The following is a 19967-nucleotide window of genomic DNA, read 5'->3' on the forward strand; positions in this document are numbered from 1 at the left end:
TTTGAAACAGCGCGGATTTTCACTTTTACCTATTACCCATGGTTTCTCTAGTTTTCTAACAGCAAATGCGATCAAACGTGCAGTGAAACGTTCTTTCGAATAGCGACCTCTGGAATAATGACGGCAGAAAAAAATAACAGAATATATTTAACCAATACTTACTGTAACAAAATGTCTGAGAATTTATTAGTATTTAAACAAATTATTAATTAAACAAGAATTTATTAATATTTAAAAATTATTAAATAAACAAGAAATTAATATTTAATCAAAACATTTTTACGTCTTGTGTAGGTTATAATCCTACTTATTGATAGATGAAAAATAGTTTTCCGTCCGCGTTCCGCAGGTTCCACCATATAGAGGACCTTTTATAACAGAAATCTCAAGATAATGGTGAAAAATTTTATATTTCCGACTTGTACACGTTTCCGTCCTATGCAATTTCCGGCTTAGACAGGTTTTACTGAGTCTTGCTACGCCCCTGAACGTTATTGATTTCCTGTGTAATAACCCAACACTTACATAATATTTAAAACTTTTGGGATAGTCAGTTACTTCAACACTTCACGAATATTACTGCCAATAAAACATCTAATAAGTTAATTATTCATCAAGTTTTTAAAATATCTTAACGCGCGTTATTTCTTCGTATAACAAATAATAATTGCGGTACATCTTGTTAAAACAAAATTGTCAAAATGCGCTTATAGCCCTTAATAAATAAAGTTACACTAGGTTCACAATAATGAATACATTGTTCCATGAACATATTCCCAGTAATTTGAAACCTTAAGTATCGCGCTAAATGTATTGTAACCGACAACTTTGTTAATTTGGAGCTAATAATAGCTAAACAATCATATTAAAACATCTGACGTATAGAATATAAAAAACCATAATTTCCTTAAAAACGAAACGTTCAATATTTTATCATGTGCTAAATGTCGTGTTTTAATTTTTGCAGTTTTATCAGCAAAAGAAATAAAAAGTATTCAAGTCTTGATATAAGACTAGGAAAATACAGTAGAAGCATAATTCAGTTAATATGTTCAATGATTGTTTAGACTGTTATTATTGCCCTAACTCTTGGACTGTTGGTTATATTATTTCCTGTTTCTATAATACCCCACTAAAACTAGTCTGTGCGTAAACAGTTACGTGAGCTTTACAATAAAAGAGCACAAAATATTTATATACTAAACTTTCGTTAACCTAAGAGTCAAGTGTTCGTCAATTTCTTTGTCCAATTTCTGGTACACGGACAACTGTTCCAATAAGTCATTTAATATTATTCTGTTTGCTCATTCTTCCTGATTCACTATTTCTCAAAGGAATATATAGAAGAAATAATAACAGAAACATTCTGCCAGTAAATGAGGCAGCATGCGGCTTCCCCTGGTATATATATGTTACGGTGCAAAATTAAAATTTATTTCATTATAATATCAAAATTGACAGCCTCTTTCCACTACTATAAAACATATCATCTCCAAACGACAAAAGAGCCCCGAATGGTTTTAACGTAACAAGTAACTCATTACCACAACCCCCCCCAATGTTTTATTTGGAGCACTACTCGAACCTTTCCTTTCTTCTAAGCATAATCATGCTCGAATGTAATTAGGAACTATGTTTGAACTACTTTAGAACACATGACTCAAATATTGAGAGCTCAGAGCTAACACCAGGTGGCTAACGATAATATAGTGCCAATATGTCAGTTGAAACTGAAGGGGCCGAATTTAAGGGTACTATAAGCAAGCGTATTCTTTAATTAAAACAAGCACATAAACAAAATTATCATAGGCTAAAGCTACCCAAAAATGTACCTTAGATTGCCCTGTGGCTCACGCACCCACCGAACGAATGATGTTAAAAATGGTTTACTTCCCAAATACCACAGTATGTGTGCCCGTAAGTTGTAGCTTACTACCCTCACTTTTTATATAGCCTACCTCAGCCTCTTCACCAGAAAAACGGAAGGCACCGCCCCTGAAATTACTTTCAATAAATGAAATAATCAGTACCAAATTGTTATAATAATAAAAACAATAGCAGTAATAAAATATCTTATTTAACAGGCGTAATATGTAAGAAGGATATGACAAGGATAGAACTTGAATGGATGATTTTCTTGCTTACGTCATACGCATGCGCATTAATGCCAAAGAATTTTTTAGAATAGAAATGGTGAGCACTTTTGTAAATAGTTGAAATCATTGGTTATTCCTAGTTTCCATGACAAAAGTATCTTTAATTAAAAAATGATTACAGCACAACAATTTTGTTGAAAAGGATGTAAAATATACAAAGTATATTGGATATATATATATATATAACGTAATAATACACATCCTTTACTGGAATGAAATCACCAAAACATATTCAAATCTATGTATATTCATACATCTCTGAGCATTTTTACTAACGGAAAAGTTCTAGGTTCATAAGTGTGAAAGGAAACAACACTGATTATTGCACCACCATGATAACTTGAAATGTGCTTTCGGTCTTACACAACACATTACATTTGAAATATTTTAGGTCTAGAGAAAAATATGCTTTACAGAATTACAATTTCAAGAGAAAGAAATAATGAGGGTATAAGATGAAATACTTTTCAACTGTGAGCCAAGGAAATTAGAAATACCTGTAGTTGTAAATTATAACCGTCTACTGGAGATAGCATTCTTAGAACTTATTTCAGTTACACAGATTAAGACTGGACACTTTTAAGTCAAATTACACAGGTTAAAACATTAGGCGTAATACTAAATCGTAAGATTTAATTTACACTGTTGTTTGTAAGTTATGTGTGTAGATTAAAATTCATAAAAATATCGTTGTGATACTATCAAATCGAAATCAGTCTAACACCATAAAATAACTTGCAAACTATAAACAGATGTTTTTAATGTTCCGGACCTGGATGCTCTTTCTCTGGCGATTATAAACAGTCATGAAACAAAAAGTTTGATGCCACAAAGGACTGTAAATAAAAATAGAACGTTCAAAATTAGCGTCATACAACAGATCTAAAGAAGCCTGCACACACACACACACACACATATAGTTTGCCCCTCATGAACAAAAATCCACCTTTCGAAAGCGCTGGGGTTTATATGGTTTCGTAATTGTTTTTAATTGATTTTTTAAATCTACGTTTTTCCTAAAATTATAATTAAACATCTACACATTTGAAAATTCTTTAAAACCCCAATATTTAACTAGTAAATATAGGAAAATAAATTGGAAAATTGAAATAGAGTGGAATTAGAGTAATTAGCACTTTAAAGAGCTTTTGATAAGACGACACACCATCCTCTTCCAACTTTCAGACTACTCTTTTACCAAAGAAAAATCGAATTAACCACATTATAACGACCCTTTAGCTGAAAGAGCGAAGATGTTCGATGACACGAGATCGAATCCACGACTCTCAAAAATTGCAGGTCAAATGCCCTAGCTACTAGGCCATGCAAGGTTGGGCGAAGCTACGTAATCTGATTGTTAGGTGACTGAATGAGAGAAAGCAACGTGTTATTTTAGAAGTCCAATCAAACTGGACTCTTATTACTAATGGAATGAATCAGGGGTTAGTGCTTTGCTTTATATTATTAGCATTAACGATACTGATTGGGACGTTATTAGTATTAATTTCGGTTATCGTAATTTATTTAGATCACACGTAGGATGTATGGAAAAAAAAAGGGTCTTGGAATAGTAAATTCACTCAAAGTATCCAAGGTGAGCTCTTGACTGGAATACATTGTATGGTTTAATTTAAGAAAGGATATTAACTTATAAAGTGTTCAAAGGAAGACTTAGTATTATTCCAAAGTACAAACGAATGGAAGAGTTATATAGGAATATGGGTTATGATTTGTTAATTTCTTGATGGAGTGAAGGATGTTTTAATTCAAGTTCACAAGAATATTCGAGGAATCAACATAATAATATCTCTTATATTTTGTATGTTTTATTCTGAAGATAATAAGACAAAAAAACACAAGAGTTGAAAGAGACAGGTTAGGCTTCTTAAGACAGTTTTACTGTTTTTATGAGAACATGAGAGTAAAGTTCACTTCTTTACATGAGTTCATGAGGGACCTCGAGGAGTGGTTTACAGTTTCTCTTACGCTCTTCTAGTGATGAAATTAGTTTTCAACGAACTAAAAACAATACGGTGTATTTGTCTGAGCATGTTGAACAGTACTACTACGCTCTTCTAATGATGAAAGTTGTTTTCAACGAACTAAAAACAATATGGTGTATTTGTCTGAGCATGTTGAACAGTACTACTACGCTCTTCTAATGATGAAAGTTGTTTTCAACGAACTAAAAACAATACGGTGTATTTGTCTGAGCATGTTGAACAGTACTACTACGCTCTTCTAATGATGAAAGTAGTTTTCAACGAACTAAAAACAATACGGTGTATTTGTCTGAGCATATTGAACAGTACTACTACGCTCTTCTAATGATGAAAGTAGTTTTCAACGAACTAAAAACAATACGGTTTATTTGTTTGAGAATGCTGAACAGTACTACAGCTTTTAACAGGAAATTATTGACCAAAAGTTTGACCATATTTGATCAAACAGATCTAGTGTTTAAGTAAGATGCAGTGAACTCTGTGACATCAAATCCGTTATTTTTTTAGGAATAAAACATAAATGAACTGCTACTATATGTCGCGCTTGCAATTCAAATGCAAATTAAACATTAGTCTTTGGTTAACTTTACAACCAGAAGAATTTCAGGAAGTCTTCACTAACTGGAAATCTATGGGAACATCACCATGATATCCGAATTTACCCAACATAGAATGGTTATTAGAAACAAGTTACATAATTGACACAGTTTGGAACATACTGCAGTTAATTTCATTTAGCTTGTGAGTAAAAATCATAAAACAAAAGTGTCTTTCGTCTGCAGGCAATCGTACAATTAGGCTGAAAACAAAAGCCAATGTGAAACTCAAACGCTTGGTTTAAAAATAAAATAAGGTTTAAGTGTCGTTGTATAATATTGTTTCAGATATTAATATTCTAAGTACTGAAACCTACAATAATGGGGATAGACAAACACCCTAGATAAATTAACAAGTAATTAATATAAAATAGAAAAAAAATTACTTCAATTAAAGTTTACAAGAAAACGTAAAATTGAAAATAAATTTACATTTAGATTGATTCTATAAAACCGTACTCGTATACAATGAAACAATTAATACCGAAATAAAAACATGCATTTGGATCTCTTTTATATATGTCATTCCTTAAATATTACTTGAATTCTTTAATGACAGAAAAAAAAAATCTTCTAAGATAAAAAGTTTTGTAAGCCACGTTAAAATACAATGAAATCATAACGCTTTAGATAGATGGGCCTCTCTTTTTCCAGGGTAGAGACATGTTTTAATTTTCTTGTTACTGAAAATGGTCTGGTAGAAAAACTGCGCTACTGGATGGTACTCTTGGCAAAAGTGAACAACGGCCTCAGGGTCACAGTTGGTGTTGACCGCCAAAGTTTCCCCTCGGGCAGGCGATTCTATTCGATTCCCAGAATTTGAAACGCCAGTTACAACTGACCAATAACACAGAGGACTCTGATACATACAAGGTTCTTTCTCTGTAATCATTCATTCCCGACACTGAAACCGAATAACATGAAACTACTGTGCGCCGGAAATGCATACCATGGATTTAGGTCTGCCATACCCAAAAATGTTGATTGGCACGCTGTTTCTAATACCGCTTTTCTTTAGTGAAGGAAAAAAAACAACATTATTTTGAATAAAAATTAAACTTTTAAAGCTTGAAACTCAACTTTAATTAACATACCAATGGAATTTTAAACCATTTTTGATTAAGACAGCAACATATATATTACACTTATTTGAACTAATTCTATTCACGTATGTAAGAGAACGTTTTCCTTTCCGGGTTTTTTTCAGTTACAGTGACTGTTTTTTCTCGTGTTTTTAATGATAAAAAGACACAAGGAGTTTAGCAGCTTTGAATCCTAGCAACAATTCATAGCTATCAGTACAAATATAAAACACTTTTAATATTTTCTGAAAGTTTGTGAGGCATAATCTGTGTCATGGACTGTTTTCACATAAACAATAATATAATTAATATAACACAATGCAATCATTATAACTGTATTTAGTTGAAGGAGCTCGACATAAAATTATCCTTCCCAATAGAAGTAGGTTGGACTCTTAAAGTTGCCAAATAGAAAAAGAAATGAAAATGGCCCTTTTAAAAGGTGTTACTGCGTACAGATTGTTAAATAATTGTGTAATTAAAAATGTTACCTCACTGCAGTTTTCGTTGATGAGACTAAGTTTCAATATATAGTATGTAAGTAAGTGTTAAACTGTTGACAAATCATGGTTCGTTAATCTCACCTTAACGTAGCCTATATACCTAATTAGGCTTAGTGACACTCAAGCTACATCCAGTCAACAACGAAAACGCTATTTGCATGTAATATTCGAAATTTGGATATAATGCAACGCAGACGAAAAATGTTGTGAGACAACCATAGAAAACAGACTTCACACATTCTTTAGATTTTTAAAACAGGTACACGCATTTCGTATGCTAGTTCAAGAGATTTAACCTTGCATCTGAAACCAAAAGGTTTTAAGGTGTTTTCTGACTCAAAATTATATTCACACCTTAAAATGTAACCTTCCTGCTAGAACTCTTGACAAGTTATTAACCAATGAATTTGTTTAACAATTTACAATTAAAAATATCTTAGAATTTATGATTCAATGAACTGAGTTACTTCAATGAAATAATTTTGTTGGCTGAAAAATGGGATATTCACAACAATTACCAGGCTTAACGTTAGTTAAGGAACATTATCTAATCTTCGTGAAAATCTTAAATAATGAGACAAGACTGTTTATTTCAGTGGTTTCTGACGTCAAGTATCGACAACAGTAAATACGAAAAATATTACCAGAATATTTAATTTTTTTATACTCAATATATTTTATGCTAAAAGCATACTTCATTTTCCTATTTGTGAAACTTACGCAGTCCTACTGACTTGTCTATGATAGACACTGAACTTTCTCTAATAATAATGCATTTATGATATACAACTTTACACATTTTATATCTTATGCTACGCAGTACCTCTTAATAGTTGGTTTGTTTGTGTTTTTTTTAATTTCGCGCAAAGCTACTCGAGGGCTATCTGCGCTAGCCGTCCCTAATTTAGCAGTGTAAGACTAGAGGAAAGGCAGCTAGTCATCACCACCCACCGCCAACTCTTAGTCTACTCTTTTACTAACGAATAGTGGAATTGACCGTTACATTATAACGCCCCGCGGCTGAAAAGGCGAGCATGTTTGGTGCGACGGGAATTTGAACCCTCAGATTACGAGTCGCACGCCTTAACCCACCTGGCCATGCCGGACCCTTAATAGTTGGAGCCAAAAGCAAAGAATTTCTTACACTGGTCATCACTGAATGACAAATTTTGTCCATTCAGTTAAGCATTCATTACTAATTACTAATGCAGTTAAGGTGGACATAAACACTTACTTCGCGTATCTAAAATAAAATAGTATGTAATAATTCTTGTTGACAACATACAATGCGAACTCTGAAAATATTCTCTTGTAAATGATATTTCCATTATTGTTAAGCAAAAAGGACACACATGGCCCATGTTATATTTTAAACAAGAATACATTATTGTTAAGTAAAAAGGACACACATGGCCCATGTTATATTTTAAACAAGAATACATTATTGTTAAGTAAAAAGGACACACATGGTATTGGCTTGGTCCCAGGAAAATGCTATGATCTCACAAACCATAGCTAAAACATCGAAAATATATTATAAAAGTTGCACATTTGTCTCGCACAGATATATTTACAGTAGATCTAAAATAGGCCTCATTAAAATTCAGGGCTATACACTGGTATACCAGAACCAGGTACTAGAAAGAGTGAGAGAGAACGATCGACTATGGAAACAACACGTCTTCTTACTAACCCCCCCCCCCCCTCCCTCCCCGTCTTTTCCCTTCTTGTGACAGCCAGTTTTAGTGGGCGGCAAGGCCGTGGCGTCAAGCCAATGATATCAAGCAAAATGAAGTTCTTACCAACATTCTTGTCTAAATATATTGTTTCTTTGATTCAGTGTTTATTGCTACCGAGCTTTTCGTGCTTGTGTGTATTAAACGTTTAATAAAGTAAAATATTGTCTTAATATCAAGACCTGTTCTGTATAGTGTACAATATCTAATTGGAAATCTACTGATTTTCTGAACCACGTTTATCAAGCGGCGAGTGTTTTACGTCAATTTCAAGCTAATTGTTTCAGATCTTCGAATACTAAACATTACACAATCTTATATATTTTTTTATTTGTTTGTAGTACACAATCTACACAATGGGCTATCTGTGTTATGCCCTACGGATACCGAAACCCGGTTTTTAGTGTTATATAAACCCTCCCGATTGAAGGAAAAGGAACGTTACATACTAAAAGTTTTGGTTTGTTTTGAATTTCGCGCGAAGAAAAGAAAGCAGCTAATATTCACCACCCACCGCCAACTCTTGGGCTACTTTTTTACCAACGGATATTGGGATTGACCGTAACATTATAACGCTCCCACGACTGAAAGGGCGAGCATGTTTGATGTGGCGGGGATCCGATACCCGCGACCCTTGGATTACGAGTCGAGTGCCTTAACCACCTAGCCATGCCAGGCTGACAGACTAAAAGAAATTAATGTCAGTCCTCGGTCCAATTGTTTTGTTTGTTTTCTCTTTATAAACAGTTCACGTTCACTTGATCAATGTTTATTGGATTTCATGTAGAGGTAGAATACTAAGTTGATCTTTAAAGTCGTTCAAAGCTGCAACGGAGCTGGAGAGAAGTATCTAAAAGGTTTGTCCCTAGAAAGAGACAGATTTTTCTCCACAAAACAAAGTGTTTTATTCGTTAATAATCTTCAGCTGGACACCTTTCTGGTCTAATTAGCTGTTCCAAATATAAACACAAAAGCAGATTCAAGAATTTCAAGACGTAAACCTTAAGGAAGTAAAAAAAAAACAAATTCTATAAATATGTCTGCTGAAGCACATACTTTTTATATTAACGTAACATGAATGATTTTTCTCCAAGAATAGAATTACGTGAACATGGAAAAAACAACAAAACTGGTGTTTTCCTGGTGTCGAGCAACCCGGCATGACCACGTGATTAAGGTACTTGACTCGTAATCCGAGGGTCGCGGGTTTGAATCTCCGTCATATCAAATATGCTCACCCTTTCAGCCGTGATGTTATAATGTGACGGCCAATCCCACTATTTGTTAGTAAAAAGAGTAGCCCAAGAGTTGGCGGTGGGTGGTGATGACTAGCTGCCTTCCCTCTAGTCTTACACTGCTAAATTAGGGCAGTTAGCCCTCGTGTAGCTTTGTGCGAAATTCAAATCAAACCAAACCTAGTGTCGATGCCGTTTTACAAATAATTTTAAAACAATTAAATGGCTTATGTTCTAAAGTTATTATTCTTAACTGAACAACTTCAGGATTCTTTCATAACCAGAAGCATAGAAAGTTATTGACTTCCAACTTCAAGGTTTCTATAGTCTGTTATTAATACAATATTCTTATTTTTTTTAATATACATTTATATACATAGTTAATTACTTAGTGAGCCAGTAAACTTGAAGACCTTAATTTTAACTACAGTGAAAAACAACGAAATTTTCATTTTAAACGTGCAATGATCTGTAGAATCTTTGCATCCATTATAATTTTGTCCAGTGATTTGTGCTGAATTTTAAAAGTGTTTCAGGCTCCTACCGGAGTCCTTTAAACATTTGAAAAAAATTCACGTTTTTTTTTACATTAAATTTTTAATACTTCACGAAACAAAACACAAAAATAAATATCAGTGTACAAAACGAACAGTTTCATGAATTTCTTAATAAGAACATAGTTACAAATTTGTAACTACATATTTAATCAGCTATAAAGAGTTGCTTTCAACTTCAAATTCGTAACATTCTCCACAATGATCATTGCGTAAATAGTTAGTGAGCACGTGCGCATAAAGGTGTGCGATAATTTTTTTTTTACCATTTCTTGGCTGGACAAAAATGTTTTTTCTAGTGCTAGTGAGGTGTTTATTGTACTTGTCCACAGACGAAGAACGAGCATTAGGCTTACGCTACTCTTTCACGCGAAGTAATTACCTGAACACTTGTTTCCAACGTACACGAATAAAAGGAGAATTATACACTTTTACGAATTTAGAACATCTGTTAAATGGTTCTAAAATAAGAATCGTTTTTCATTAAACAATGGATTATTGTGTGTATGTTGTTTCTCGCGCACCGAGTGTCCTAGGGTGCTACACAGAATCCACCAATAAACAGTTTTCCTACACAGTATATGTTGCAATAATCTTTGTTTTTGCTTTTTTTATTTATGTTACATATATTTATAAAAAAAAATTGTTTTTCAAAACGCTGTTTGTTAATACGTCCCCAGCGATTTATCGGTACGCCAGTAGGCTTATGTCGCTAAAAATTGGGTTTCGATAACAGTGGTGTGCAGAGTACAGACAGCACATTGTGCAATGTTGAGCTTAACTACAACCAACCAATGTTGTGATAACGGAAGATCACTTTTCTGTTGTCGTTGAACAACTAATTCTTAAATAAACCTAAATAGAGTGACAAATCAAAATCAATTACCAGAATCTGTTTCATGTGGTTTTATATTAAAATATATTACTGAATCGTGTTCAACATATAATTATTTTATTACAATAATTATTGCCATATCACAAAGTATACAATCCAGTTAAACATTAACTTAACTGAAAAGCTGTAATTAATTATAATAAAATATTATCAGCGATAAGCTAATAGGCTTGGTTGGTTTAACATTTATTTATAAATATTTTATGTTTACTGGTTTAACCTAATTAACGCCAATGAACAAATTAATTTCTATAAAAATCACAGCAAATATGATAATAGCAATTTCGACATTCAACATGAAAAGGCCCGCTATGGCCAGGTGGTTAAAGCGCTCGACTCACAATCTGAGGGTCACGGGTTCAAATCTCTGTCGCACCAAACATGCTGGACCTTTCAGCCGTAGGGGCGTTATAATGTTACTGTCAATCCCACTATTCGTTGGTAAAACAGTAGCCCAAGAGTTGGCGGTGGGTGGTGATGACTAGCTGCCTTCCCTCTCGTCTTACAGTGCTAAATTAGCGATGACTTGTGCAAATAGCCCTCGAGTAGCTTTGCGCGAAACTTAAAAACAAACCATATAAAAAAAAGATATTCAACTTAAATATAATTACTTTCAAACACATTAATAGTGGTATAATTTACACTTACCGAAGCTACGCCAAGTGCCTCCGAATTCTTTTCTTTATCAGATCTTGAACCCGAAGTTCCTCCGTTAAAAGACTTCTAACAAAAAACAAAACAATAAATCGCTTTTTAAAAATGTTTTATTATCACTATTACAGTTCGTTATGTAATGTCAAAGAAAGTAGGAAATTATTTAAAAGTTTTCAACAGAAAAATAATCAAGTGCACTTCCATATTCTAGTTTTACTATAAGCTTAAGCCTATTTGCAGGTCACGTAGCAACACATTCCGAGTGTTATAATTCAGTTTCTCATCTTTGACACGCAGCTTCCGATGCATGCATGCCAACTCAAGCGATAATTCTAATGCCATGCGGCCCGGCATGGCCAGGTGGGTTAAGGCGTGCGACTCGTAATCCGAGGGCCGCGGGTTCGCATCCCCGTCGCACCAAACATGCTCGCCTTTTCAGCCGTGGGGGCGTTATAATGTTACTGTCAATCCCACTATTCGTTGGTAAAACAGTAGCCCAAGAGTTGGCGGTGGATGGTGATGACTAGCTGCCTTCCCTCTCGTCTTACACTTCTAAATTAGGGACAGCTAGCGCAGATAGCCCTCGTGTAGCTTTGCGCGAAATTCCAAACAAACCAAACCAATCTAATGTCATGACTAAAACCACTTGTTCAACACATGAGAGAGAAGAAAAGGTGGGATACAAACCTAAACGTTTTTTTACCCTATTTGAACCAACTAAGATCCTCCAAATGGAAGATATATCTTAGGGCACTGAGAGTTTTTCTCTTTCGTTCTCAGGTTGCATGAAGTAATACATGAGTTCTATTAAATGTAATTATTTCATGCAAATGGATTAATGCTTCATCGTCTTGGATTGTACTAAATTCCAATTAATAAAACCCACGTGAATGACACGCGCCTTGCTTAGTGACATATGTTTTGAAATTGAGAAAAAGTTGTTTTGGAGAATAAAGAATACGATTTAAAAACGACTCCTAATTGGAGAGTCACTGACAGCCTTGATGGTTTTGACTGGCAGCACTCCACGGGCAACACGTGCCATGTTCTGTCACAATGTCTAGTGTACAACTCTGGGTAATACAGAGGTGGTGGTGGTGGTGGGGGGTTTGAATGGAGAGAAGCTCTTAAAAAGGTGTCCCCCAGTGGCTCAGCGGTATGTCTGCGGACATACAATACTAAAAGCCGGGTTTCGATACCCGTGGTGGGCAGAGCACAGATAGCCCATTGTGCAGCTTTGTGCTTAATGCAAAACAACAACAACTTAAAAAGGTTCACTGGCGTCACAATGCGATGGTATGAACCAATAAAACTCGCAAGATATACGGCTAGGACTTATATACAGGTAATCAGCTTTTATAGTAAAATATTATTATTTCCTATTTGTAAATGAACGTCTTTTGACCGAAACTCTCCTGTGGCATAGTGATATGTTTGCGGACTTCGGAACGTTAGGATGTGGATTTCAGTATTGATATACAAAGAAACAAGGTTCTTACCAAATCTCAAAGTTAATCAAACAAGTATCAAATATTTGAATATGTAAATAAGAGTATCGGAAACCTTGTCATGGAATTCTTAGATAATCAGTTTTTTTATAAATTTATAGAAAAAAATGTTGCTGGATGTCTGTTTAACAAACAAAAATAATAATATATATGTAAACAGATAAATAAACAGATGGAAGCGCTAAACAACAGGTCATGAAACAAAGTTAAAGCAGCAAAAACTACACAAAGCATAAGGCTCACAAAACACAATCAATTGGTTAGAAATACTGAAAAATATAAACCTACATTTGGCTCATAAAACACAAATTAAAACAATAAATATATTACACCGTCACAGACTCATCAAGCACAATCGGTTGATTGGAAGCACACACGTACTTGGCTCACCCTGTGTAAGGTGGAAGCTGTGACGATTATAGAACATTAGGCTCACCACACTTGGGCAGTTGACAACAGCCTCATCTGACATAAGCAGTTGTCATCAACACCGTACATTTTACGTTCGTAACGTTACCCAATATAAGCAGTTGTCATCAACACCGTATACATTTTATGTTTATAACGTCTCTCAATATAAGCAGTTGTCATCAACACCGTACATTTTACGTTCGTAACATCACCCAACACAAGCAGTTGTCGTCAACACCGTACATTTTACGTTCGTAACGTCACCCAACACAAGCAGTTGATTAGAAGTGCTGAGTATTCACTCTTATTTACATCAGGTGTACCAGGCACACGTGTTGATTTGTTTAATATAAGAAAAGTATTGAAGAACATGGCCAGGTGGTTAGGGTTAATCTGAGGGTCGCGGGTTCGAATCACCGTCATACCAAACATGTTCGCCCTTTCAGCCGTGGGGGTATTACAATGTGTCGATCAATCCCACTATTCGTTGGTAAAAGAGCAGTCCAAGAGTTGGCTGTGGGTGGTGATGACTAGATGCGCCTTCCCTCTAGTCTTACACTACTAAATTAGGGACGGCTAGCACATGTAGCCCTCGTACAGCTTTACGCGAAATTCTAAACAAACAAACAACATATCCCCGAATAATTAACCAGTTTCTTGTTTTAGTTAACCAATTCTATACAACTAAAATATGTGTCTTGAAAGCAGCTTGCATAAAAACAACGACCGAGATTAAAAACATTTAACACAAAACAGCTGCTCATCTTCGTTTGTCAGAGTGAAAAAAAGAATTTGAAATAATATCATTCATAGAGTAATATCAAAAAGTTCTGAGACTCTAAGTTAGAAAACAACACATAACTTGTATGATCTTACATCAGCAAGAAGAAGAATTGAAACATTGCCAAAATTATGTGGCTGAGCTCCAATTAACTTTCATTGCGGGTGGAATCCGAGCTTAACCAATCTAAATTTGGAAAGCATCAGGGTTCTTGGACCGCACAGATAAAACAAACAAAAATCTGATGATTAAAGTAGCTTGTTCCAGTTTGGTCTTGATGCAGAATGATTTTCAGATCTTCATACCTGTACATCATTCTCTTGTATTACGAGATTATGAGATATCTGAGACAGACAGATAGCATGACCAATTAATACATTTTGATGTAACATTACACTCATTCCCCAATCGGCACGCTACTTGTGTGGATTTCATCAGTTTTGCTGTGAATAGTTCAATCTGTTTCACCAACTGTAACACGAACACGCACAGTAACGTTATAATCAACTGTAACACGATGAAAGAGCATACACACACTAACGTTATAATCAACTGTAACACGATGAAAGAGCACACACACAGTAACGTTATAATCAACTGTAACACGATGAAAGAGCACACACTCACTAACGTTATAATCAATTGTAACACGATGAAAGAGCACACACACAGTAACGTTATAATCAACTGTAACAGGATGAAAGAGCACACACACAGTAACGTTATAATCAACTGTAACACGATGAAAGAGCACACACTCACTAACGTTATAATCAATTGTAACACGATGAAAGAGCACACACAGTAACGTTATAATCAACTGTAACAGGATGAAAGAGCACACACACAGTAACGTTATAATCAACTGTAACACGATGAAAGAGCACACACACACTAACGTTATAATCAACTGTAACACGATGAAAGAGCACACACACAGTAACGTTATAATCAACTGTAACACGATGAAAGAGCACGCACTCACTAACGTTATAATCAACTGTAACACGATGAAAGAGCACACACACAGTAACGTTATAATCAACTGTAACAGGATGAAAGAGCACACACACACTAACGTTATAATCACTTGTGTTTTGCAGCTAGTTGGTAGCCACATTTGGAGATTGTGAAGAGACTTTGAACAATTGTACAGAGCACATTTTAGTTATTTGCTGTTCTACTTAATTAACATCTAACATTTGTCTAAGAAGTTAGTGTGTAGAGTAGATATAATTTTTCGAAAACGTCCTAACTTGTATTCGCAAAGTTCACTACCAGTATCTATGAACACAAGTTGAATTAAAATTATTTCTCTTGGTTGATGCATTTAGATAATTAATTGTATAAAACTATATAAGAAATAATAATGATTACAGAAACAAACCCCAAAATGTTACTAGTACAGCCGTCACAAAATCATTGGTGAAACTGTAATGAAAGTTTAGATTAAAAACCATATGGGTCATCCCATACCAACTCACCTTGAGCTTTCCAGTTCATGTCATAGATTTCCTTGAAAAAAAATTAAGTAAAACCTTCATTTTGATTCATTTATCCATATAGTACAGCTTCAGGTTTTTGCATGGCTTAATAAATCAATATGAAAGTTTTTGCAAGGAAATCTACGACATGAACTGGGAAGTCCTAGGTGAGTTGGTACGGAATGACCCATACAGTTTCAGAGTATGTTCACTACCTTTAAGCATGCAAGTTTCCACTATAAAATAAATAACATGAACATGTAAAAAAGTATCAACTAACTTTAAAACGCTCAAAATAAATACCAAAAAATAACAAAACCGATTTTTAAAGAAATATACTTTTACTGTAAAAGTTATTCTTCTGAAAGATGGTATTAAACAACGCCCACATATACCCTTGTGTCACAAACCAACACAACGTAATTAAGCAATAAGAAAACAAGTCCTTTTATTGGCTTGAAATATGAAAATAAATTATAATAACGCATTGAAATTTTCTTCACCTGTCTACAGTCAACTAGCAAAATGTATAAATTACTAAAGAGTATTGGTTTTTTATGTGGTTTGTAAGAGCGACACCTCATAGAGAAAACAAGATGGTCTGCTACAGCGACGAAACTACGTTAGAAAGTATTTAAAATTTATTAATTTTAAAAGAGGAATAGAGATTGTTTAAAAAGTAAACAAAAGACGTTCGATCACAATGTAAAGACTGTGTTTTCAAGCCTATAACTAGGGACTCTGTAAATAGTGTCTATGTTACTTCTCATGTTTTCAAGCCTATAACTAGGGACTCTGTAAATAGTGTCTATGTTACTTCTCATGTTTTCAAGCCTATAACTAGGGACTCTGTAAACAGTGTCTATGTTACTTCTCATGTTTTCAAGCCTATAACTAGGGACTCTGTAAATAGTGTCTATGTTACTTCTCATGTTTTCAAGCCTATAACTAGGGACTCTGTAAACAGTGTCTATGTTACTTCTCATGTTTTCAAGCCTATAACTAGGGACTCTGTAAATAGTGTCTATGTTACTTCTCATGTTTTCAAGCCTATAACTAGGGACTCTGTAAACAGTGTCTATGTTACTTCTCATGTTTTCAAGCCTATAACTAGGGACTCTGTAAACAGTGTCTATGTTACTTCTCATGTTTTCAAGCCTATAACTAGGGACTCTGTAAATAGTGTCTATGTTACTTCTCATGTTTTCAAGCCTATAACTAGGGACTCTGTAAATAGTGTCTATGTTACTTCTCATGTTTTCAAGCCTATAACTAGGGACTCTGTAAACAGTGTCTATGTTACTTCTCATGTTTTCAAGCCTATAACTAGGGACTCTGTAAACAGTGTCTATGTTACTTCTCATGTTTTCAAGCCTATAACTAGGGACTCTGTAAACAGTGTCTATGTTACTTCTCATGTTTTCAAGCCTATAACTAGGGACTCTGTAAACAGTGTCTATGTTACTTCTCATGTTTTCAAGCCTATAACTAGGGACTCTGTAAATAGTGTCTATGTTACTTCTCATGTTTTCAAGCCTATAACTAGGGACTCTGTAAACAGTGTCTATGTTACTTCTCATGTTTTCAAGCCTATAACTAGGGACTCTGTAAGCAGTGTCTATGTTACTTCTCATGTTTTCAAGCCTATAACTAGGGACTCTGTAAACAGTGTCTATGTTACTTCTCATGTTTTCAAGCCTATAACTAGGGACTCTGTAAACAGTGTCTATGTTACTTCTCATGTTTTCAAGCCTATAACTAGGGACTCTGTAAACAGTGTCTATGTTACTTCTCATGTTTTCAAGCCTATAACTAGGGACTCTGTAAACAGTGTCTATGTTACTTCTCATGTTTTCAAGCCTATAACTAGGGACTCTGTAAATAGTGTCTATGTTACTTCTCATGTTTTCAAGCCTATAACTAGGGACTCTGTAAATAGTGTCTATGTTACTTCTCATGTTTTCAAGCCTATAACTAGGGACTCTGTAAAGTGTCTAGTGTCTATGTTACTTCTCATGTTTTCAAGCCTATAACTAGGGACTCTGTAAACAGTGTCTATGTTACTTCTCATGTTTTCAAGCCTATAACTAGGGACTCTGTAAGCAGTGTCTATGTTACTTCTCATGTTTTCAAGCCTATAACTAGGGACTCTGTAAACAGTGTCTATGTTACTTCTCATGTTTTCAAGCCTATAACTAGGGACTCTGTAAACAGTGTCTATGTTACTTCTCATGTTTTCAAGCCTATAACTAGGGACTCTGTAAATAGTGTCTATGTTACTTCTCATGTTTTCAAGCCTATAACTAGGGACTCTGTAAATAGTGTCTATGTTACTTCTCATGTTTTCAAGCCTATAACTAGGGACTCTGTAAATAGTGTCTATGTTACTTCTCATGTTTTCAAGCCTATAACTAGGGACTCTGTAAATAGTGTCTATGTTACTTCTCATGTTTTCAAGCCTATAACTAGGGACTCTGTAAATAGTGTCTATGTTACTTCTCATGTTTTCAAGCCTATAACTAGGGACTCTGTAAATAGTGTCTATGTTACTTCTCATGTTTTCAAGCCTATAACTAGGGACTCTGTAAACAGTGTCTATGTTACTTCTCATGTTTTCAAGCCTATAACTAGGGACTCTGTAAACAGTGTCTATGTTACTTCTCATGTTTTCAAGCCTATAACTAGGGACTCTGTAAACAGTGTCTATGTTACTTCTCATGTTTTCAAGCCTATAACTAGGGACTCTGTAAGTGTCTATGTTTACTTCTCATGTTTTCAAGCCTATAACTAGGGACTCTGTAAATAGTGTCTATGTTACTTCTCATGTTTTCAAGCCTATAACTAGGGACTCTGTAAATAGTGTCTATGTTACTTCTCATGTTTTCAAGCCTATAACTAGGGACTCTGTAAATAGTGTCTATGTTACTTCTCATGTTTTCAAGCCTATAACTAGGGACTCTGTAAATAGTGTCTATGTTACTTCTCATGTTTTCAAGCCTATAACTAGGGACTCTGTAAATAGTGTCTATGTTACTTCTCATGTTTTCAAGCCTATAACTAGGGACTCTGTAAATAGTGTCTATGTTACTTCTCATGTTTTCAAGCCTATAACTAGGGACTCTGTAAACAGTGTCTATGTTACTTCTCATGTTTTCAAGCCTATAACTAGGGACTCTGTAAACAGTGTCTATGTTACTTCTCATGTTTTCAAGCCTATAACTAGGGACTCTGTAAATAGTGTCTATGTTACTTCTCATGTTTTCAAGCCTATAACTAGGGACTCTGTAAATAGTGTCTATGTTACTTCTCATGTTTTCAAGCCTATAACTAGGGACTCTGTAAACAGTGTCTATGTTACTTCTCATGTTTTCAAGCCTATAACTAGGGACTCTGTAAGCAGTGTCTATGTTACTTCTCATGTTTTCAAGCCTATAACTAGGGACTCTGTAAATAGTGTCTATGTTACTTCTCATGTTTTCAAGCCTATAACTAGGGACTCTGTAAACAGTGTCTATGTTACTTCTCATGTTTTCAAGCCTATAACTAGGGACTCTGTAAACAGTGTCTATGTTACTTCTCATGTTTTCAAGCCTATAACTAGGGACTCTGTAAATAGTGTCTATGTTACTTCTCATGTTTTCAAGCCTATAACTAGGGACTCTGTAAATAGTGTCTATGTTACTTCTCATGTTTTCAAGCCTATAACTAGGGACTCTGTAAACAGTGTCTATGTTACTTCTCATGTTTTCAAGCCTATAACTAGGGACTCTGTAAATAGTGTCTATGTTACTTCTCATGTTTTCAAGCCTATAACTAGGGACTCTGTAAATAGTGTCTATGTTACTTCTCATGTTTTCAAGCCTATAACTAGGGACTCTGTAAACAGTGTCTATGTTACTTCTCATGTTTTCAAGCCTATAACTAGGGACTCTGTAAATAGTGTCTATGTTACTTCTCATGTTTTCAAGCCTATAACTAGGGACTCTGTAAACAGTGTCTATGTTACTTCTCATGTTTTCAAGCCTATAACTAGGGACTCTGTAAACAGTGTCTATGTTACTTCTCATGTTTTCAAGCCTATAACTAGGGACTCTGTAAACAGTGTCTATGTTACTTCTCATGTTTTCAAGCCTCAAGCCTATAACTAGGGACTCTGTAAACAGTGTCTATGTTACTTCTCATGTTTTCAAGCCTATAACTAGGGACTCTGTAAACAGTGTCTATGTTACTTCTCATGTTTTCAAGCCTATAACTAGGGACTCTGTAAACAGTGTCTATGTTACTTCTCATGTTTTCAAGCCTATAACTAGGGACTCTGTAAACAGTGTCTATGTTACTTCTCATGTTTTCAAGCCTATAACTAGGGACT

General features: G+C 34.8%; 1 protein-coding gene across 1 annotated transcript in view; it reads right to left on the reverse strand.

Annotated features, from left to right (window-relative positions):
* Positions 1-19967, reverse strand: part of LOC143245456 (uncharacterized) — a 128798-nt gene that overhangs the window by 88159 nt on the left and 20672 nt on the right. The window contains exon 3 of the mRNA XM_076491819.1: positions 11409-11483. Within this exon, the coding sequence (XP_076347934.1) occupies positions 11409-11483 (75 nt within the window). The remainder of the gene's footprint in view (positions 1-11408; positions 11484-19967) is intronic.

This window comes from Tachypleus tridentatus, chromosome 2 (genome assembly GCF_004210375.1).
Source record: "Tachypleus tridentatus isolate NWPU-2018 chromosome 2, ASM421037v1, whole genome shotgun sequence".
NCBI lineage: Eukaryota > Metazoa > Arthropoda > Merostomata > Xiphosura > Limulidae > Tachypleus > Tachypleus tridentatus.